Source organism: Simochromis diagramma, unplaced genomic scaffold (genome assembly GCF_900408965.1).
Source record: "Simochromis diagramma unplaced genomic scaffold, fSimDia1.1 OVJJ01000456.1, whole genome shotgun sequence".
Classification (NCBI taxonomy): Eukaryota; Metazoa; Chordata; class Actinopteri; order Cichliformes; family Cichlidae; genus Simochromis; species Simochromis diagramma.
Genome location: NW_024387186.1, coordinates 1,103,803 through 1,127,590, shown reverse-complemented (window position 1 = coordinate 1,127,590; position 23,788 = coordinate 1,103,803). Strand labels below are relative to the sequence as shown.

At 47.2% G+C, this 23,788-nt stretch overlaps 1 protein-coding gene across 1 annotated transcript in view; it reads left to right on the top strand.

Moving 5' to 3' along the window:
- The window catches only part of mipol1 (mirror-image polydactyly 1), a 42,377-nt gene that overhangs the window by 14,133 nt on the left and 4,456 nt on the right, over positions 1-23,788 (top strand). Inside the window, exons 4-13 of the mRNA XM_040049746.1 lie at positions 1,267-1,342; positions 1,686-1,741; positions 2,038-2,317; positions 4,092-4,185; positions 4,351-4,456; positions 5,325-5,451; positions 8,064-8,097; positions 8,181-8,351; positions 15,271-15,312; positions 18,406-18,497. Coding sequence (XP_039905680.1) covers positions 1,267-1,342; positions 1,686-1,741; positions 2,038-2,317; positions 4,092-4,185; positions 4,351-4,456; positions 5,325-5,451; positions 8,064-8,097; positions 8,181-8,351; positions 15,271-15,312; positions 18,406-18,497 — 1,078 coding nt within the window. The remainder of the gene's footprint in view (positions 1-1,266; positions 1,343-1,685; positions 1,742-2,037; positions 2,318-4,091; positions 4,186-4,350; positions 4,457-5,324; positions 5,452-8,063; positions 8,098-8,180; positions 8,352-15,270; positions 15,313-18,405; positions 18,498-23,788) is intronic.

Here is a 23,788-nt window from a genome sequence, read left to right as displayed (position 1 = left end):
TATTAAAAACAGCTTAAAAAATTAATGGACTTGAGTTTATATTACATGAAGAAAAAGGGGGGAGGCGGGAGGAGGCGTGTCCCCCCTCTTCGCCTCATTGGTTAATGTAGATTGGCGCTCTGATTGGCTTTTGCTTTTTCCCTTTTTTCTGCAGATTTTCCATCTTTGACGAGACTTCAAAGCGAGCGCGAGGCATGAACGGTCATTTAGAAGGATTTAAGCACATTATCACATCTGTAATTGTACATGAATAATAAGGAGAGCCGGCGGCTCAATTAGCTCTGAGTCCACAAGGAGATCAGAGAGGGGGAGGATGGGGGAGGACGGCAGGAAATGAGAAAAGTTTCAAAGTGAACAAATTATTCAGAAATAACTGAAATTTAGCTGCTTCACACTCAGGAGCAGATAATCGTCCTCCTTACTGATCGGGCCACTCACAGATCTGCAGGAGCAAACATACAAAAGAAAAAAGTGTCAGAAAAATGTTTAAAAGGCAACTAAAAGCAGGCAAAACCAAGAAACTCTCCGGGAAAAGTTTCAGGCTCAAAGGAAGTAACCTGATGTCCTCGACCCCTGGAGAAGATTACAGTCCTCCACCCGAGAAGCTCACAGTGAGAGCTGTGCAGACAGTAGTGGTGTTGGTCAGAGGTCACGAAGGGCCTGATCAGCACCCATCAGAGGGGAAAGCTTCAGTCCCTTCTTGGTTCTGCTGTAAGTCTGATCAGTCTGCAGAGGCTCACAGAAAGAACATCCTGCCACCATCCTCCCGCTCTGCTTCTTGCTTCTCCTTGTTCCCAGTACGGGGTCGTGGATGGGTCAGGTGATCCGTGAGAGGTCTGTGGGCGAGAAAGAGAGGGCAAGGGACATGACAGACGGGGAGAGAGAGAAAGGGTGAGGGATATGACAGATGGAGAGAGAGGGTGAGGGACATGACAGATGGAGAGAGAGGGTGAGGAACATGACAGGCGGGGAGAGAGAGAGAGGGTGAGGGACATGACAGGGAGAGAGAGAGGGTGAGGGACATGACAGGCGGGGAGAGAGAGAGGGTGAGGGACATGATAGAGAGAGCGGGTGAGGGACATGATAGAGAGAGAGGGTGAGGGACATGACACAGAGAGAGAGAGGGACATGATGTTAATGTGTGTTTACAGCTCTGAGTAATTCATTAGACGGCGTGCGCACAGGCGGTTGTTCGCACAGGCGGGTGTGCGCACAGGCGGGTCTTTGGTGTCTGTCTGCTTTAGTTGTCGCTTCCTTTTTGTCCAGCTAATCCCAGAGTGAACGTGGAGCTGCGACAGCGTCTTCCTGCACTTATCAGAACCCAGCTCATCAGCTCCAACGGGTGAGTGCAGTACCTGTCAGGCTATGGTTGAATGTTGAATGTTTAGTTTCACCAACAGCCAATTATCTACCTCCATCTCCTCCAATCCCAGCATCCTCCTCTGTCACTCCAGCCCTCTGGATGTCCTCCTCCAACATCCACGTTCCTCGTGAACCTCTGAGCTCTTCCTCTGCTTCTCCTGTCTGCAGCTCCACCTTCATCCTCCACATTAATCCTCCACCATCTCGGTCTCTCTGTCTTTGAGCTGTCCCTGTGATGACTCATTGATCATGTCCGTATCACGCACGCTGCTGCTGTTTAGAGGTCAGCGAAAGTCACCTCATGTTGTTTCTGATGTTCACAGATCAGAGATCAGCCTGAGCCCCGACCTGAACTACGACCACCACACCTGGCCTCGAGGTAACATCCACCCCCATCATAGGTACAGTTTTACCTCAGATACGTTGTTAAGTGTTTGTTTTAAACTTTTCATGCATTTTGAACTGGAGTGTGATGAATGTGGGCTTCACAGTGTGTTATTGATGGGAGGGTTAGAGCCAACATGAAGTCCCGTCATGCTCTGGGTTAATTCGTATTTAAAGACGTGAGGCAGACGCTGCTGAATGTCGGACCAACAAACTGATCATGATCACTGGGCTCTTTGGTCAGGAAATGTAAAATATTCACCTGCAAGTGACCTCTTACCTGTCTGTCAGTTCCACAGCACCTGCAGGAGCCGTCGACCTCCTGCTCCCCTCCACCTCCATCCTACAGAAGGTCCGCCTCTCCTTTGTCACCTCCGCCCTGCAGGAAGTCTGTGTCCCCACTATCCTCCAGTCGCCTGGGAGGTGCAGGAGAGATGGAAGTGGACCTTTCGACCAGCAGAGGTCTTTCTCCTCGGGCAAAGAGCTGTGGAGATACTGCAGATGAAGGTGGCGCACCCGGAGATCCTGCTAGCCCCTCCCTCGGCAGACACCTGGCGACCGCTGTGGACAGGTGAGTGGGAGCAGTGCAGACGATGAGATGTTAGAGCGGGCCCTGCTCTGAAGAGAGTCTGGTGGAAAAGTTTCAGGTTTTTAGCGCTGGAGTTGTGGGAAGTTGTTCAGATGTATCCGAGCTATAGATTATTACACGTGTCAGTAATAACGTGGCCGATATTGGAGCCTCCATGCTGCCGTATTCTCGGTGCTTTTTGAACGGATTAATGTGATATGTTTAGAGCCCCCACACAGTGAGCTTTATTAAAAAGTTTATTGCTTTTCATTAAACTTCCTCTGCTTTCTTTAGATTCTGTAATTTTTCCTGCTTCTTTTGTCTTTTGATGCATTTTGAAATAAATTTGTGGAGCACTTTGAGTTGCATCACTGTTTGAAATGTGAGCTATTAAATTTAGATTTGATTTGATTAGTGGGAGCGAGACCAAAATAGAAAGATAGTAAAAGCAGCGGCTTGATTAGAAGCAGCTGATGTTATAAAGTCAGAAACAGTCAATTACAGAAGACACAGTGAGCCACACTCAGCGTCTTATTTACCCGCTTTATTACGAAGCCACGACGCAGCCTGACCTTTAAGGTAATATGAGAGAATTAGAGGCGAACATCAGCCGCTGCTTATTAAACCTGCTGCTGCTGCAGCGTGCAGCCTCACATCTGATAAAGTGAGGCCGCGACCTCCCGTTAAAACACCTGACCTCACTACACACAGGTGAAACACTAATGAAACGCTGAGCCCTGACCAATGAGAGCCTCGCAGAGTGGCGAGCAGCTGCTGAGGAACTTCCGACCATGAGATCGGTAAAAAACAGCCGCTCGGTTTAACGCGCTCCTCGGTGTCAGGACAACCAAAAGTTTTGAGATAAACCAAAAGATCTCCAGGTGATGAGCCAATGGTGCACAGATGTACCTGCTCACATGCAGCCCACCAATCCATCGAGAGCAACGTCAAGTCAGCACTAAGCGCGCTTAAAGTGAGATGGCCTTCTAGACTGTGTGTGGTCTCTGTGGATGAATGTGACGGCTCAGGTGGAGCTCAGCATCCATCCGCAGGAGATCTGCTTTATTACAAACCTGAAGGAGGAGGACAGACACATTATTTACCCGCCCGCTGTTACTGCACTCACCGTCACTGCGATGGACACACCGCTCCAGAGGAAGTGGGAACAGGAAACGAAGCAGATGTCTCCGCAGAGCGTCTCATCTTCTCTCTAATCGACACAGAGACGACCTGCTCATACGCTCCTGCCGCTGGCCTGGCCGCAGTGACGAAATCCACTCAATCTCACTGAACCAAAACTGCAGCGAGGTGCCACCGCCGTCAGTTTTGGATGTACACCGCTGCAGGCGCAGCGAGGACATGCTGCCAATAAATGTGTAACACTTCTCTGTTTTTAGTTAATGTTCTCACAGTGTGGAAAATACTAGCTTATCTTCAGAGCAGCACATTTAAAACATGTTAACGAGTCCCGTTACAGATATTTTAATATGGTGTGCAACAGCAGGTACCTGAGAGTGCTGTCTCAGAGCACTGTGTGCGCCGCTGAGGCTTTCAGTCGTCCAACGCCACACGCTGAAGGGGACACCGTTAACACACAGTCAGGCACACAGAAACGTACGCTGAGATTAACAGCAGTACAGGAAGCTAAACTGTGTGTGTTTTGTGTGTAGATGAGTTTGGTAAACTTGTGTATTTAAAGAGAAACAAACATCTCCGGGACCTGCAGCTCTTTAATCTGTGATTGGTTGTCATTGATGACATCATCTCTGTGCTGCAGCTCTGCATCAGCCCGGCCTCCGAGCGCCGACCGAGACAAAAACATCTCGCTGTTACTGAAGGAGCTCGACGCCCTGAGACAGGTCAACAACAAGGTACATACACACACACAGGTGTTCCCAACCCCTTACATTATTACTGACTGGGTCTGAACCTCACTCACTGGGTTTTTTTTGCTAAAGTGCATGATGGGAGTTGTAGTCACCTCATATGTTTGGTATCCAGCAGCAGCAGAAGGTGTTTGTGTGTTTGTGTTTCAGCTGCAGCAGCAGCTGGTTCAGAAGGAGAAGGAGCTGCATAGGAGGGAGGTGGAGGAGGAGCTTAGGGAGAAACGGAGGGAGGCCCGAGACTGGGAGAGACCTGCAGGTGAGGAGGGAGGGTGTCACAGTTTACTCTCCTCTTAATCAGATCGGATCCAAACTCGACTTCTTAAATATTTGAATATTTTCCATGCACACTCTCTCACACGACTGCATGCGCTAATTAAAACAACAGCAGTGGTAATGAGATGTCAGTTAACGTGGCAGCTGTTAGTTTAACAGAACAGTGTGTGTTTGTGTGTGTTTAACCAGCAATCACACTCACGTGTGATGTTGATTTAACTGAGCTGAGTGTGTCATCTGGTAGGATCATCACAGTAACACAGCGCTCCCTCCACCACAGATCACAATAGAAACTTTTTGTTTGGTCATTTTTTCATCAGCGCCCTCTGTGACCGTTAAGTGAAATCGTCACACACAGTCCGGCCGCCTGTCGTATGTTCTGTATGTCATGTATGTTTTCAGCAGCTGAAAGAACTGCGTGTGTGCTTCACACCTGAGTAACAGCTAACAGAGCAAAGCTCACCTGGAGGTTATGAAGCTCCCAGGGTCAGGCGCATGCAGTGTGGCAGATCTACAGCCGCTCTGGTGATGGTGTAGTCCCATCATTCCCAGTAAAGAGATGGAGTATAAAAATACAGAGAGAGAAGGATCAGGTGGGACCTGACCTGTCCAGAGTAAAAAGTTTCCCACCCAGAGAACTGGTGCACTTTAATAACCAGCAGAGTCTCCACTTTAATTTTCTGTGCACCGAGTCTCAGAAGTACTATGGTCATCTCTGTGTTATTACCCCTGAACACACACATGGCGTGGTAATCATGAGCTCTGCTCTCATTGGTCCATCAATCTGGAGAGACACTGAAAAAAGATTCTGCTTTTACTGAAATTTATCCTCAAACTATCTTCCTCCTCAGCGGTGTTAGAGGAGGTGCTGGCAGCTCAGAAGGACAGAGATCAGGCTGTGATGTCACGACTCCTACTGGCCAATGAGGAGAGAGACGAGGCTTTGCTTCGTTTGCATCGACTACAGCAGGCGGCTGAGTAAGTTTCATCATTTCCTGTCAGTTGATTGAAGTTTGTTATCACCTGAGAAGAATTTAAAGCAGCTTTAAAGTTAAAGGGACAACAGTAGAACCCCGTGGACTAACAGTAGAACTCTAACTCTAATCTAATTCTGAGGTTCAACAGTTGAACACTGAGGCCCGACAATAAAACCTTAAAGGACTGACAGTAGAACTCTTAGGGCCAACAGTAGACCAATAGTAGAACCCTGTAGAACTACAGTACAACTCTTGAGAACTAAGAGCAGAACCCTGTTGACGGCTTGACACCCTGGCTGAAGCCACATGTGTGGATAAGAGGCCTCCACCTCGGGTGGTGCTGAAGCGGATATGTCGGGATGTTTGGGGCGCTGGAGGCAGACAGAGTTCTGGCTGTTCTGATCACAGCGATCAATAACGCGGGGGTTCTGTAATGATTAATAAGAGGAACCGTGGATGTTGCGAGGTTTGTGTCGGCTCTGTTTGTTGCATAAACAGAGCGGCTGTCGTCTCCTCTGAGGAGAATCTGTTTGTTCTTTTATTTACATGTGAAACATGTTTGCTGTGCTGACGGAGGAGCAACCTGCTGCTCCTCCTCCTCCTCATTATGCACCTCCTCAGTCCTGTTAAGGGCTGTGAAATGAGCTCTCGTCGTCTTGGAGGAGCAGCCAAATAGAGCAGAAAATCTAATTAGAGATAATATCCCCCCTCATCCTGCTCCCCCGTCCTCCCTCGCCCCCCCACCTCCTCCCCCCCAGGATGAGAGGGTAATTGATATTGGAGGCCACAATCCTTTTTATGAGGGACAGAATATGGAGGAGCATGTTCCATCTGTCAGGACTCAGGGTGTGTGTGTGTGTGTGTGTGTGTGTGTGTGTGTGCGTGTGTGTGTGTGTGTGTGTGCATGAATAATGTGATTATGGTGCAGTCAAACAGAAATGGGCTTCGGCTGAGGCCTCGGACGGCGCTCAGCGACCTGACCGCCGCCTGATCAATTTGACGTGAAACAGGCACGGTCCCTGAACCTGTGGATGAAGATGGACGCCGGGTCCTGACCCTCAGGTCCGAAGCAGGCCTCTCTCAGACGTCTGGGACGTTTCTCAGAAATATTCTGTGAAGTGATAAATTCTCTTTCTCATCTGATCCTACTAATGGCGGCGGCGGGGTGTTTCTGTCGAGGTGAGCTGTGTGGGAGTGTTAATGACGGGGAGCGAGCCGAGCCGGGCTGAGCCGGGCTCGATGGGCTGTAAGCAGGGTGTTAGAGGAGCTTTATTGGAGGCGGCCGGTCTTTCATTACCTGCTGCTCCCCGCGGAACGAGCGGCTCGGCCACCTTATTACAGTTTATTACAGAAAACAGCAGCCGGCTAAATGAAAGAGCTTCCCAGGAGGAGAGCGCGGATCAGCTAGTTACCAGCTGCACGTCCACCGTCAGGCTGAGAGCGAGCACGAAGCTCCGCCCAACCCACGCCCTCGCAGCCTCACAACGAAGACAGCAGATTTCAGGTGGGCTTTGGGGAGAGAGGACCAAATTACTGCCCAGCTGCAGGAGCTCGGGTCATCTCACAGGCTGCGGCGGCTTTAATTTGGTCAGCGGCGGGAAAACACGGGGGCCGCCAGCCTTACAGGGCCCGATTACAGGCCGCTTCAGCCCCCTCAGCTGCTCCTCACACGCTGTTTTATTTAAGACTCACTGCACAGAAATGAACTCGGGACTACCTGAACACCGAAATCACATTTCATAAAGAGAGGCAGAGAAAAGGAAATATTGTGTTTCAGAGATGGAGGCAGAGCGCCCTGAAACCTTTCCGTGTTCAGAGAGCCAGAAACATCCAGCTTCAGGAGGCTTACATCCAGGGTCCGCTGAACTCTGACCCCGAGAACCCTGCAGGAGCATTGAGCTCTGCCGGTTCTCATCAGTCCGGCTGTCACAATAAGACTTTGGATCTTGTCGCTTCTCCACCAACGCTGCCCTGTCCTGCAGGGTCAGATTTCCAGTTTAGGGACCAAAAGCTAAAAACTAAACAGATGTAGAAGGCGATCATTAACTCATTAACCAAATAAGTAACCACGTGTTACATTAAAACTACTCGTTAAGGTTTAGGGTGGTGGCTTGGATGAACACACGCCCTCGAACCCTGATGAAGTTAGTCAGCTGAGCGACTCAGGTGGTCTTCTGAGGATGAACAAGTGTGTTCAGGATCATCTGCAGCTGTTTCCACATGTTCCGTGTTCTGGGACAGCGTTGTTGTCCTGCCGTCTCCTCCACTTTAGTCCAACCAGCCTTCCTGTGGTTCTGTCTCTCCACCCATTACCTGAGAGGATGGGCACTCTTTGCTCCTCCTACTCCACCCGTTAGTTTCACGGTTGCTGTATGACGGCGAGTTTAGAGACATATGAACTTTTCTCATCATGATAGAAACCAGCGAGCTCTGACTCGACTCTAATGGCAGCCAGAGAGACCAAAACACTGATGCTCAGTTTTTTTCTCTCAAACTAAAATTAAATCTGCTAAAAATGTTGGGCTGACCTGTTCAAAGGACCTCAGGGCTTCACCTGCCGCTGAGACCGTTAGCGCCGCTTAGTCTAACATGTGTCCATCTGTGTGTTGTCAGGTCAGAGTGCTTCCACCTGGACGATGGCGATCAGGTAAACGCTGGCGGCGTGTTGATGACCGCAGGTTCTCGTGGTTGTCTGAGGTTCTGATCGGTTTCCTTCCGTGTGCGTTTTAGGATGTGGATGAGCTCCTGCGGCACATCTGTGACGCCGACTCCGTCCAGGAAATCGAGCAGTTGGGCTCAGTTCTGGTCCAGCGTCTTTGGTTGGCACGGCAACGGCGAAGTGACATCACAGCTCAGGAGATGAAGGCCGTGATGGAGGAGAGGGACAGCTCTACCGCCAAGGTGAGTCTGTTTACCTGTGTGCTCCGAGAGAGTGGGCGAACACCTGTGTTTGTCATCCGTTCACAAAAGAGGCGCACCGATCAGACTTATTGATCAGAGGTGAAGGTCTGGCAGCTCGCAGACAATTTCTCAGCATCGACTCCTCCGCTGTGAGTGGACACAAGCAGACGTAAAGTAAGACTCTGTTAGCGCAGGTGTGTTCTTACAGGTGTGTCACAGACCAGAGTGGAGTTACTTCCCTCTGCTCAATCCGAGCTGAATGTTTTATACGATTCGAGCTGCTGAAATAAACCACGTGACCACAACAGAGTCAGCCAACGCAGGATTTTAATGACTCGGGCCAGACTGGACCTAGTTCTGGTTTGGCAGGTCATCCAGACTGACGTGATGATCCTGAGTGCACCGTGAGGGTCTTCACGAGAAATCCCCGGTTATTAATAAGAACAGACTCTTAAGAGCAGTCATGTGACCCTGCAGGGTCTCCTCCCTGTGCCATAAATCTGGGTGGTCATGTGACAAACGCGAGCTGCAGGTTTCTCTACGTCATCGTGTTCTGACAGCAGCGTTGCTAAGCGGCGTGTTTAACCCGGTTGCCCGGGTTACGGTGCTCAGACCTCAAATATTTGAGTTTGAATGTGAACGAGAATATTTAGAATGCGGTGAAAACAGAGACACAAATATTGACAGCAGACTGAGACGAGCCGACACGCTGTTTGCTGAACACCTGCTGTTTACTCACCTGTGTGTGTGTGTGTGTGTGTGTGTGTGTGTGTGTGTGTGTGTGTGTGTGTGTGTGTGCACGTTTGGGATTGGCTTACAGACCAGCTCTGATGGACACACTGATATTAAAATGAGCCACACAGGTAGACTGCAGGTGTGTTCCCTCCCCACACTACACACTCCTGCTCACACCTGGGTGACATCTCCTCTTCTCCTGGTGTGGAGGTTAACATCAGGCAACAGCTGGACAGAGTCACACTCCCTGTCCCTTTGTGTATTTATATCCTTGTGGTCCCCTAAGGCAGCGGTCCCTAACCCTCGGACCGGTACCGGTCCGTGAGTCGTTTGGTACCGGGCCGCGAGAGTTGAGGCTCAGGTGTGAAATGTATATTTTTCAGGGTTTTTATCGGTTTTCAGCATTATTTTGTTATCGTTTTTATCGTTAACTCGGTTTTCCTGGGTCTTTTCACGTGTGTTATGAATAAATCTTCTTTTTTTCGGTACCGGTACTAGTTTTATTTTGTTGTATTTATCCGCGACACCTTAAAGGCCGGTCCGTGAAAATATTGTCGGGCATAAACCGGTCCGTGGCGCAAAAAAGGTTGGGGACCGCTGCCCCTAAGGTATGGTAATCTTCCAGTTTTTGGTCCCCACAAAGATGTTAATACCCGTACACACACACACACTGCCTTACACACACATTCATCAACTAGTGATCATTTTTTGTCACGTTTCCTGATTGGCTGCTTCAGCCATCATTGTGTACAGTCTTCTGAAGTCATGGTGGCCAAATGGCGGGAACATTGTTTTACAGGCGATCTCTGCTGTTATTGACATTGACCAAGCAGTCCCAATGGGGGCAGGGGTCTTTAAACGATCGTTCTCGTGATGTCAGAGCAAGCACAGAAACTCAGAGCATCTCTGTAAATGTTTGTATTTTCTCACTGTGACCTTTGAACCTGGCTTTGACGGTGAGCCGCCTGTGCGTAGATGATGTTGTATCACATTCAGAGGCTTCCCTTCAGATTTGCCAGTTTGAGTCAGACTTGGTAAATAATCAATCAGAACAACTGATTGGGGGCTGATTACGGGCGTCAGAGTTTGGACTTTTACTTTGAAAAGGTGTACCTGCGGTCTCTGGCTGTGATTATTATCGGCGCTCAGTTCACAGAGTTTATTACAGGACCCACAGAGAATTATTACCCACAATGCACCCAGACTCATAAACCGGTCTCTGTGGGGGGGGGGAGAACGGGGCAATCCAAGGGGGGCTCGGAAAGCAGGATTGGCGCTGCCAGCATGCCGCGCGCGGGTGGCGGGCTCAGAAGCTCCACCCCCCTCCTGATTTGCTCGCAGATCTGAAAAACCTTTATCTGTTCATCTGACAGACTGTGGTCACCATGGGAACAGGCCTGCAGCAGCACAGCTGAGCTCTAGTAACCATGGCAACTGCCGTCAGGAAAGCAGAGGAGTGATGAGACCTGATGAAGATGGAAGGAAGTGGCAAATTTTGGAGTAGAAGAAGGAAAGTGTCCGTACTAACAGGATCCAGAACTCTGCACCTGTTCAGGTGTTCACCACTCAGCAACAATAGGAGCACAGCTTCACCTGACGGGGCAGTAACTTTTACAGTCTCCAGGTGTCACTTGTGTCACTGGCTCTGCTCATACTTGCTGTCAACACGACGGCATACTGAGTCACCTGACGTCTGATTGCTGATGTCAACGCGGTGATGACACGTTAAATGCTCTTCTTTGAATCTTTTACACATGTGAACAGGCTGGGTCAGAGCACCTAGTGGACATTAGTGGAACTGCAGGTCCTGGCGTCTCCCTGCACATCTCCATGTTTTCCTCTCCTGGCTGCTCTGCACTCACAGTGTTTATGATCTCCTTCAAACCTTCACCTCTGCTGGCTCCGCCCCATGCGGCCTCGCATCTTAAACCTCTCACACCTCCACTCTGCCTCCATTAACCCCCCCCAAACTTGCCACCGTATCAGCATCACTTCAGCATCACCTGGGCTACTGCCGCTAACCCCCAACAATATCAGTGCTCCGCCATCTTTTAACACCCCGCCCCTCTGCGTTAACACCACCCCTCCACAGTAACACCTTAATCCCGCCCTCGTTCTGCTGCTGCGTCGCGGTGAAATATGTTTCAAATGCCGCTGTAATCCTTGCAGGAGAAGAAGAAGAGAGTGCACTCCACGCTGGAGGATCACCCCAACCCCCCCCCCCCCCCCCCCCCCCTTCCCGCCACCGCTCCCTCGCTCCCTCTACTCATCTCTCAGGGATTATCTCCCCCTGCAGCCAAGGCTTCTGGGAAATATTAGAAAAGAGGGAGGGGAAGGGAGGAGAGAGTTGTCCCTGAGCGCGCTCAGTCAGTGTGTGCTCCACTCCCTCTCAGAGGGAAGCTGCAGCTTCTTATTGAGCTAATATCAGGTAATTACAACATTATTAGAACATTATTACAGCATTATTAAAGCTCAGCCGGCGCTGCCATACACTGAGGCGGTGTGATTTCCACAGGCAGCCCTTCGTTCCTCACTTACTGACAGAAACAGCTGGAGACAGCTGTGCCCGACGGATTACACCCAAACGCAACAAATCTGAGTTTAACTGGCTGATTTTACTTCAATGTAATAGAAACAATGATGATGGTCATCCTGATGGTCGTCTTGATGGTGATGATTGTGATGATAATGATGGTGATGATTGTGATGGTCATGGTGGTTGTGATGTGATTGTGATGGTGACGATTGTGATGGTCATGGTGGTGATGATGATGGTGGTTGTGATGGTGACGATTGTGATTGTCATGGTGGTTGTGATGTGATGGTGATGATTGTGATGGTGATGATGGTGGTGATGGTGATGTAATTGTGATGATTGTGATGGTCATGGTGGTTGTGATGGTGATGTGATTGTGATGATAATGATGGTGACTAGGGCTGCTCGATTATGGCAAAAATGATAATCACGATTATTTTCACTGAAATTGAGATCTCGATTATTTGACGATATTTATTTAACCCTTTAAGACCTACCATAGAACCAAGTCCACCAGAGCTTATATTATTTTTTTTACATGTTGTAGTGCCATTTGTGGGAGCATTTCAAGTTGCTATACAACTGTTATAGCCCATATTTTAATAATATGTATGCATTAAGTCCATAGTAACTACATTAATTGCAAAAAAGTGCAATAAACTACAAAAAAATTGAAAATCGTTTTTGGTTTTTTTACATATATTTCTACTTGGAGAAATTTAAGAGGTTTATCCCTCAAAACTTTAAATACAAAAAAGTTGCAAAAAATAGTTTACAACAACAGGAAATTTATTTTGAGTGTCTTCATAGTTTTATTTTGGAGATACAGCAATTTTTATATACTGCAGGAAAAACGAAAAAACAATCCTATCATGCAAATTTGCAAAGAAAACAGCATGTGCATCAAAATAAACTATTTCCAGCAGTGCAATTCGAGTTTTAAGCATCCCAGAAACTATTCAGAAAAGTCAAACATGACCAGTATAGGCTTTTAAGGCCTACAAGTAAAAAAACTACATTTTCCGCGAAAATGACGTCACTTCCGGTTTCAGGCCAGGAAATGGCGGACATGCGATAGTTCGCGCTGACGTCTGTTTCACTGTGGGAAGTGTTACGAACAGCTGATCGGATCGGCAAAGCGTGTTTCTGGAATATTGTGTTTTTGTTCCTGCAAGCACTTTTTATGCAATTTTTGCAAAGCTATATGTGGAAGGAAACCGTGACCGAGGACAAGCTGATGGCATAAGATGTAAGTACAACTCCTCCGGTTTCATATGCAAAACAAATTATCGCGCTAGCTTACACGGTTCAGGTTCTACAGGGATTTAAAAATAGTTACACAAAACGGAGCGTGCTGCTCTGACCGGCTTTAAAGGGTTAACAATGACTTTAAAAAATAATATAAAATAGTGTGCAACACCACTGAAGTTTTTTTTTTTTACCTCTCTTTTCAACCAACGCTCACAATCACTCTCCTCTCCAAATAACTTCTGCTTAGCTTTCCGAGCTTCCCTCGGGTCCTCTTAATCAGCGGTCTCCAACCTTTTTTGCGCCATGGACCGGTTTATGCCCGACAATATTTTCACGGACCGGCCTTCAAGGTAGGGCTGCACGATTTTGCATAAAATGAGAATCACGATTTTTTGGCTTAGAATTGAGATCATGATTCTCTCACGATTTTCTTTTCCAGTATAAATATTTATTGCACTTATTAACTGCACATCAACTTCGTAACAGTTGAGACTGAACATAAAAACAATAAATAAACATAAAAACAACAAATGTCTCACGTTTTGTTGTTGCCGCAAAATGTTGTACTGCTTGAAATTCCGTCTCCACCATTGCTCGACGCTGCGTGTATAGAGCAGGTAGTGCAACAATAGAAAAATAGTTGCGGGACGGCACTGTGTAGCGTTTGTCTAGGGTGTTGATCATTTTCCTAAATCCCTCGTTTTGCACAGTGTTGATGGGAGCCATGTCTTTGGTCAGGTGATAAGTAATAGCCTCCGTAATTTCTTTGAGTTCGACGTGTATAGGGAAGCGCTGTATAAGGTTCCCGTTATTGATGTTTGGGTGGTTGACCGGGACGGATTTTCTCCTGTCACTCTCTCGTCATCCCTGACGTGCTCTCCGTTGTTTTTTCCCTGCTAATTTTAGCATCACACGGCACAGCTTCTGTATCACGTGGTATAAGGCTCCGCCCTTGTCATTTGTTGAGCAGGAAGAGTGAGCGCTTGTTTTCATGCAGATTACGTCCCGGATCAAAATGCGGTACAATCGTCGTCGTTTTTTTGTTTTGTTTTTGTTTTTGTTTTTTAAATCGTTGTCATTTGGAAATGAGATCGCACATAAGTATGAATCGAGATCGCGATTTTTCTAACGATTAATCGTGCAGCCCTAATACTATCCCTCGCTTCCTAGCCCAGAAATAGGAGAAAACATGTTAACTTGTTATTTTCTGTTATATCGCGAGAGTGCTGTTGCCCGTGAAGTGTTGTTGTTGTTTGTATGTAAAATGGCGGAACGAATAAAGCGCTGGGAATGAGAGTACGACGTCGTGTCTTTTGAGTTAACAAAACAGTTCAAAAGAAAAGGCAGCTCATCCCTTCGGCAGCTCATCCCTTCGGCAGCTCACCCCTTCAGCCTATGCATAAGTATAAACTCAGTGCTTATGCATAAGCACTCTCACAGAGCACGCTTACACAGATACAAAGTAACCCAAAAAGTTGGAAACCAGGTCCAGGTCCGCGTCTGCTGTCAAAGCTGCTCGCTTGCTTCTCTTTCCCTCCTGGCAGCTGTCAGAGCGGCTTTTTGAACGCAGTCACCACGGTCCAATCAGCAGCTCTCTGCTCTTCATTAGGGGAAGGACCTGCAGAGAGACACAGTAAAGAGAAACACAGCAGCTCACACAGACTTTTTATGGCCACGGGTCGTAACAATGGTGATGATTGTGGTGGTCATGGTGGTTGTGATGGTGATGTGATTGTAACCGTGGTGATATCCTGTGGCTGTGACATCAGCGTGCAATGCATTTGAATGTTGTTGCAGTCCTGAGGGAATTTAAACACTTTGGTAAAGGCCTTATTTTCTCTCCATGAGCTCCACGCCTGACTCATTGAGTGGTAAAAGTCACAGGTGAAACCCGTCTGTGATTCTGTTTAACGCCTGCAACTGGAGGCGGAGTTTCAGGCGTCTGTCTCGCCTGCTTCCTCTCACCTGTTTCCTGATTTTCTGACACCAGAATCTTACATAACCGTGACGACCAATCAGAGCTGCTCTGACAGCTGCGTCCTAAGGTTGGCCTAAGTGCTGACCTCTAACCTCTGTGACCCCTAAGGCTTCTGTCCTAAAACGCCTGCAGGCAGCATTCAGGGCTGAAAAACTCCACCATCAGTCAGACAGAGGCTGAGGTGTTCAGCTCGAATGATCACGTGTTTTCAGCGTGTCAGTGGATCAATATATGAGGAAACTGTAAAAACATGATTCTACACTTTGGACTGCTGAAAGAGCCGAGTGCCCACAGCTCAGCTCATTGATTAGGATCAATTGCTGAATGACTGATTATAGATATGAGTTAAAATGTGTGTTTGCAGATTGGTCCGATCAGATCAATAACTGCCGATTAACTCTGTCCCTGTCTGCGTGCAGTGGAAACGCCTGGAACAAGAGAGAGAGCAGCAGGCAAGCGAGGTAAACACACACACACACACACACCCCTGGTCAATATTTGGATATTTGGATACAATAACACTATTTTTCACACTTCAGTACCATTACCTCTTAAAGTATTCTTTCTTCTAGCTCCTTTCACACTAAAAGTGACAAAGTGTGAAGCAAGGAAAGACACATCATCAAAGTTTATCAGTCAGAATAAACTAGATCATTGATTTTTTTTTAATTTAATCAAAGAAATTACATTTTTAAGTTGAGCAGTTATTGATTTTTTAGGAGGTGAATCAGTCCTTTACAAACATGGAAACGTTGGGTTTTAGTTTCATTGATTAAAGTTTGTTGTTTGTTGATGCGAGGTTTCTGTTTCAGTCGAGTCTCGGTAGAATCTGTTTCTGCTGCTCTGCCTGCGTCTGTTTTCTTCTTCTGATTAAATTTTGTTATTAATGTAGCGCCATCGTTTTTCCTGCTGAAGCCTGTTAATTAGGCTGAGGGCTCTGTGGGGATTAGAGCCTGGAGAGCTTTTTAATTTCACACACAAACTCAGCAGCTGCCGGCAAATTAACGCCAGGCGGCCAGAGAGCCGCCGCAGCCGACACCAGAAACCAGACGTTACAACGCACGCAAAACGTTTCCACGCAGACGTACACGTTAACACAGCATTCACAGCCGTCCTCTGCACACTTGACCTCTGGGCTTCCATCCGTGAACCTGGATCGACTCAGAGGAGACCTTCGATAAATCCAGGCCGCTTTCCATCACTCTGATTGATTATCAATTACTGATCTTTGACGGCTCCGTCTGTCAGGTCTGTGCAGTCAAAAAAGTAAAACCAATATCAGTGATCCTGAAGTACTTGAGTAAAGTACTCAGTTACTTCCACAGTCAGTACAGTTACAGTGTGGATGTTGAAGGTCAATGGAAGAGGAGGAGCGTTTCATTTACTCCTCGCCGCGCTCCTCCTTCTAATAATTAAAGTTTCCTCTCGTCCTCACCTCCACATCCTGAGCCCCCCCCCTCCACACACACACACACACACACACACATACACTCCTCATGTTAAAGGTCAAAGTAGTTCCTTTCATATACCCCCCTCCCTCCTCCTCCTCCTCACCCCGTGCCTCTGTCACCTCCACCTCCACCTCCTGTCCTGTTGCTCCTCCATGCTAATTAAAGACAGCTCCCCTCTTTGGTGGTAAAGGTTCGGGCGGGCTCCTTTTATTACCTCCTCCCCCGTCCTCCCTCTTCGGTTGACCTTAACTCGTCGTGTTAAAGGTCAGCGCGGCGTCGTTCCCGCCTGCTCCTCACATCATTTGGAAATTATTCTGATTAATAAGTCGGGCGGCTCTTTTGAAGCGTCTCCTCCGGCCCGGCTGGAGAAGACACATATTGACTCTCCGGGTTTGGTTCCTCTTTTGATGTCTCGCTTTAAACTCCCAGACCTTGAGGGCTTCGATTAGCATAGGGGAGTAGGTCGGGATCAGGCTGCGGCTGACTTCCACACAGTCTGACCAAAGACACAGCCCGACGCAAAAGCGCGACGCAGCGGCCCGCCGCCGGTGGCCCGCCGCCGGTGGCCCGCCGCGGTTGTCCACAAATTCAGTTCCCTGTGCAGAGTCGCAGAGGAGGAGGACAAGAGGGGAGGAAGATACAGGAGGAGTGGTCAGCTGTTTGAAAGGAATAAAATAACAAAAAGTAATAAACTTTATTTAAAACATGTTTGTAAAACAAAACGCTTCACACGGTCTTTATAGGGATTAAAATCAGAGTGCGAGCTCCGCCCCCTCCGAACTCCCATGAAGGAAATTCATTAATCATGATGTCGGCTCCACTAAAGAAATACAACATTCACTCGTAAAATACAGAACAAGTACAACGAATAATAAATAAAAAGTACATCTCTCCATCCATTCTCTTCTCCTTATCCTTCTCGCAGTGACGGGGGTGGAGCCTATCGCGGCTACCATAGGGCGCGGGGCAGGGCACACCTGGATTGGTCTCTAGTCTGTCACAGGGCCAACACAGGGACAGAGACAACCATTCACTAACTGCACCTGTGTGGATTGTGGGAGGAAGCTGGCGAGAACATGCAGCATAAAAGGCCCCGCCCACACGGTGGATTCGGACCCAGGGCCTTCTGTGCCACCGTGCTGCCTTTTATATTCATTCATGCCCATTAAAAATGGCTCCACTCAGTCCAGCACATCCTTGCATCCTCTCAGCAGACTTGCTGACTTCACCACGATGGCATCACCCATGTCCTTCTGGCAGCTGCAGCGCTCCGGTGGCGTCTGCGTTCTGCTCACTGATGACTCGTCAGAAACTTCAACCTCGGTGGAAACCATGGTGACGTTAAGTACAGTTCACAAGGACTCTGGACTCTGTGACGGTGACATGTATAAACTACAACACCCAGAATATGGACTACAAAACACTGCTGCTGCTTTACTGCCGCCTGGCCTCACTGTGGGCTCAGCAGGTCATAAAAACAGGAAGTATGACATCATTACAAAGACAGGCAGAGCCTTTAAAATGAAAACAGCCTTTTCTTCTTCTGTGGTCCTGCTGCAGCGCAGTCCAGAGGAACTCCCCCCTCCTCGTTTAAGGTTTAATCCACGACCGTAACCTAAACTGGACGATACAGACTCTGAAACACGCTGTGATTGGTCATGATGTCACTTCCTGTGTTGTTGCCTTTGCCATGCAGATTAAAACGCGTCCTCTCTCTCTCTCGTTGCCTCGCCGGTGCCTTACTAACGCATCTAATCCTCATCATTACCGTTAATTTACGGTGCTCGACAAACGCAGAAATCCCCTCTGATTCCCACAATGCACCTGTAAACCCCTCCTCATTACGCGCAGTGTTGACACGCGTTAGAGTTAATTAGTCCATTAGTTAATTAATCCTTTATTTGAACAGGAAGTAGCGCTGAGAGCCATGGCTTGATCTCTTCGTGAGCACGAGCAGTTAAAACACAAACACATGGTTAGGTCGGCCAATCAGAGCGCGGCTCCCAGAAGCCTCGGGTGGATTGATGTAACGTGCCTCTCTGCTGCTGGTGTTGACTGAAATCAGCTGATTACCTGTAACTGACGCGTGTTTCATCCAATCAGGAGCTGCAGAAGGTGCAGATGGAGAGGGACGGTGCTCTGGAGGACCGGCGGCGGCTGGGAGCGGAGGTTCGGGCCCTACGAGCCAATCACAGGTCAGCACACACGAGTCTGAACTTAAAGATGTTCATCCACAGGAATGTGGAGAAATCTGTGGTTTCGGTCCAAACAAGGACCCAGATCTCAGAGACACCACAATAGCTGATTTAAGGTGTCAGTTAAAATATGTCAGAGCTTTGATTTAAATCTGTGGTTTTATTGTGAAAGTCCCTTATCACTTCCTGCTGTGGATTTATCAGTGAGTAATATTAGGAGCAGCTGATTCCAGCTGGGTTATGTCCTTTCAGTTAGTGAAATCATAAAAAATAATAATATTTTCCATGATTTCATCATCTCTAATTAGTGGCAGGACTTCTGTGAGCAGTTTTGTAGGAATGGGGTCTAAAAGACACGTTGATGGTTTGGAGGAAGTAATTATTGAAGTTAACTCAGAAAGATCGATTGGAGAAAAAGAGTCTAACTTAACATCAATGGTACTGAAAGTAGCTGTAGATAATATTACATCTGTGGGATGATTTTGAGTCCTTTTTTCTCTAATTGTTAAAATTTTACTTGTGAAGAAGTTCATGAAGTCACTACTAGTTTTCACCTGCAGCCCATCTCATCCCAAACCATCTCCATTGAGTTTAGGTAAGGTGACTGTGGAGCCCAGGCCACCTGGCACAGCACTCCATCATTCGGTCAAGCAGCCCTTACACAAGGTGTGTTTGGGGTCATTGTCCAGTTGGAAAATAAATGATGGGATGTAAGGTTGGGCGATTGGGCGAATATATCGACTGAGGCTGAGCCTTTCACCAATCAGTTTTACTAGAAAGATTTATTTATTTATTTGTCCATGAGTACGTTTGCTGATAATGTTGGTTGAGGCTAAGAGAAGCAGTCAACGGAAAAATAATAGCACTATTTTAATGGCACCCTCTTCCAGCGGCAAGCAAATGCACCCTCCTCAAAGTGCGCCCAAATGCAGCGATTCATTTACTCAAACTCATAACAGAAAGAAAGAAAGGCAGTAGCCTATGTTCAGAAAAATCCAAAAACATATTATTTAAAAAACCCACAATGGCGGGAGGGAAACAAAGAGAAACTGGTTTCTTTTTTCCACTATAACCGTGTTTATCTGTCTTACACAGTTGACCCAACAACAAATGCAAAATTAAACCAAAAGTAAGCTGAAAATCAAAGTCTCTTCCAGTGAGCATTAAAAAAGTTAAGTGTTTTGTGCAATTTGGCGCATCTCAAATAAATTAACAGATAAATAAATAATCCAAAAAGTAGCTATGTTATGAAACAAACAAGAAAAGTAGGTAAAATATTCCCTCCAAACAAAACTTATAAATTCTAAACGCACAAATCAGTCCATGCATGATTACATTGCTCCGCCCATCAAAAAGTCTGCTCCTGTGCGAATATATCGCCTGTTGTTGGCGATTGGTCTACATATCACCCAACCTTAATGGGATGGCATGTCGCTGCAGGATGCTGTGGTAGCCATGCTGGTTCCGTGTGCCTTCAAATTTGAATAAATCCTCACCAGTGTCACCAGTAAAATACCCCCACCCCATCACACCTCCTCCTCCATGCTTCACAGTGGGAACCATGTAGAGACCATCCAGTCACCTTTTCTGTGTCGCACAAAGACATGGCCGGTGGAATCAAAGATCTCAAATTTTGACTGATCAGACCAAAGCACAGATGGTCTAACGTCCATTTCTTGTGTTTCTTGGCCCAAACAAATCTCTTCTTGTTGCTTTTCCTTAGTCGTAGTTTCTCAGCAGCTATTTGACCATAAAGGCCTGATTCACACAGTCTGCTCTGAACAGTTGATGTAGAGATGTGTCTGCTACTGGAGCTCTGTGTGGCATTTATCTGGACTCTGCTCCGAGGTGCTGTCAACTTGGGATTTCTGAGGTTGGTGACTCGGATGAATGTATCCTCAGCAGCAGAGGGGACTCTTGGTCTTCCTTTCCTGGGGCATCCTCAGGTGAGCCAGTGTCATTGTAGCACCTGGTTTTGAGACTGCACTTGGGGACACATTCAAAGTTTTAGCATTTCCACGGACTGACTGACCTTCAGTTCTTAAAGTAATGATGGAGTGTTGTTTGTCTTTACTTAGGGGGAAATCCAGGTGAACACTCTCGTCTCTCTCCAAACAATCCAAACACGAATCCACTTGAACACTCGTCACTTAGGGAACACCGGGGAAAACAGTCCAGAGGGTCTGCACACAAAGAAACGCTCGTTAGATTCCAAACACACAACTACATGGAAAAACACTTGCTAGACGCTCAACTTTCACTGACGTGATTCTCACAACGATCCTGCGAAGAACAGCCGTTGCTTCCTGGCTTGAATGCCATCCACACTGATGAGGCACAGGTGTTTCCTCCTTCGAGGGCGTGAACCTATAATGAGGGAGAGAAACACCGGCTACATAGGACCCTACACCGCCGGGCAGAACATGTTCCCTCTAAGCCTGAAGGGAAAAAGAAGGAACACACAGGTAAAGGAAGCACTCAAAATGTGTGGTTATCCTAATTGGGCTTTCATCAAATCAGCAAAGAGGCACAGAAAAGAAGATCAGACACCAGCGAGGGAGGATAAGAAGGACAGACGCGACAACATTGTCAGCCCCTATGTAGCCGGTGCACAACATGAACGAAACCCAACAGAAAGCATCAGAGAGGTCAGAGGGCGCGGTTTCAGGCCCGGCCCTGAGGAAGAACACTCGGGCTGAGGCCCCACTCGGCAGTCACAGCGAAGCGCCGCAGTAGCCTGAGTCAGAATAAAGATGAGCAGCGAGGCGTCCACGCTGGCCAAACTGTGAGTCTCCATAAATCATCAGGATTGATGCTGGACGCCTGCTGAGATGTCGGGGGGGGGGGGAATCAGGATTTTTGTTTGATTTCAGTTTTCTTGGTGGAAATAAAAACTAATTTCCTGTGATTTTACTTCATTAAACCCTGTGTGTGTGTGTGTGTGTGTGTGTGTGTGTGTGTGTGTGTGTGTGTGTGTCAGTGTGTCAGTGTGTGTCTCTGTGGGGTCCCAGGTATTACAGCCTCAAAGTGGGGACGTTTTGTTTCTCTCATGGGCTCGGAGCTGGTCTCAGTACTGGTCCTGAGCAGTCTGAAGGCTCACAGCTGGATTTCTGAGCCCGGCAGGCTGACAGATGTGTGTCAGATGGTTTTTCATCAGTGTGTTGGTCCACGGGATTAGCAGGACGTCAGAAGAAGATTGACCTTTGACGTGTTGGTCACATTCTGTGTTTGCTGTGTTACAGTTTCTGTTTATTCTCTATTATTGGTGGTTTTTCTCAGGGTCTCCGTGCTGATTTGATGCCCTCGCAGGAGAGATATTTGGTTATTGTTCAGTTTGCAGCCAATCAAAAAGCTGCACTTCAACCTCTGAACCAGGCATGTTCAGTCTGATGTATTAGTACCTCTGAGGAGGTGCTATAGTGTAGAAGTAAAAAAAGGCAGCTGGATTTCTTTCATGTTGTGTTGCCTGTTGTTAGCGATCCTGTCAGATCACAGGAAATGCGTCCCAGCGTGAGGACGGATTTAAAATATCCAGACAGTGATTCCTTCTGATTTCCTCAGACTGAAACATAGTTATTTATGCTTCAAGTCTCTTAGTCCTGATCAGACGCCGCTAACCTCAGCAGTGCAGACCGGGTTAGATAAAACAGATCTCAGCAGGTCAAAGGTCAGGCCTGTGTTTGTGTACCTGGTTTCTTCGCTGATGGCCCAAACTGGAGGTGGGTTTAAAAATCGATTTTAGTTTGAATAAAGCGACATTGATTCATTAACTCCTGAACCAATTTTAAATTTTATCAGAAACGGCAGAGTGTCAGCTTAGAGCTCAAAAAACTATTTCTATTAACAAACAGCTGAAACAGTAAATGAGAGCAGGTAAACAGATTCTGCACAAAGACGTAAACGCCGAGCGTGGATCGTCACCTGACGGCACAGACGCGCCGTCGGGCTGGAAGCCGACAGCTCAGATTCAGAAGCTGCAGGTTTCGTCTCTCTGACTGAACCAGCAGCAAAAGAAGATCAAACTGCGCTTCACGTTTGAGAAACATCGTCATGAATTCTTTGGCTGTTACTTCCTGCACAGCTCTCTGTCTCTGTGTCCTCAGAGACCAGTTTACCATCAGATCTGTTTTTCTTACCACGCACCAGTCTGCTGTTGTGTTCAGTGCTGTCGGCCTCTGACATCTAAACTTTTACAAATGACTGCTCAGCTGTAATCACACCTCTGTAACTCTGCTTCACTTCAGCAGCATCAGGTTCACATGTTGATTCATGGTTTTATTTTAAGGTGCTATAAAAAGCCAGGCCAGGAAAATCTGCTTCATGTTTTTATCCTCAGTTACTTGGACACAAAGGCCTCTGCTGTGATGCTCACACCTCTGATCAAGTCTCACGGTGTCAGTACTGATAGATGATCAGAAGCTGAATCCAGGCGTTATAGGAATCAGCGAGGATACCCAGTAATAAGTGATATGTTGCTTGTGTGAGGTTGTACAGACTTATTTTTAACCTGCTGAGAGTCGAATTATTTTGTGTATAACAAAGTGAGACAGGGTGCGCTTTCTTCTGTTCCCGTCGGACGTGTTTTTGTGTTTGTGCCTTCGATGTAATATTGTGTGACGTCGTGTGTCTGCTTTGTCACCATGAAGTTGGAGAGATGTCTCTCGCTGATGTCGACGTCTGAGATTCAGGAATGGTTTCTGCAGACTCTCGGACAGGTGCAGCGGCGTCTGTGACCGCTCATCAGCAGTTGACTTTGTGTGTTTACTCTTTAAATGTTTCAAACGGTGCTTATCACTAAGATATTCTCAGATATTAACACTGTGTGTATGTATTGTATTCCTGTTTTCCTTTCATTCAGTTTTATGGATTTATATGAGCTGTGCTGAACCACAAATTGAAGTTTTAGGACGTCCTGCTCCAACATGGAAAACGTTTCAGCAGAATTGAAGCGGTCGAGTGTGATGAAGTCAGAAAATATCAGATGCAGCACGAGGATCAGAAAACTGCTGAAGGTCCTGACGACGATGCTGTTGGTTCCTCTCTTCTGTTTTTAAACTGTTCTGTTTCTAATTTGGTCTGAACTTTGACCTCTGACCAGTGATGAGGATAACAGCGTTACAAGTAACGGCGTTACTTTTTTCAGTAACGAGTAATCTAATTACCATTCCTATCGTTACAACGCCGTTACCGTTACTAACAACAAAATGCGGTCGCGTTACTATTTTTCACCAAACAGACGGTTGAAGCTGTGTTCAGTTTACTGCAGCTTATATCAGCTGCAGGAAGTAGCT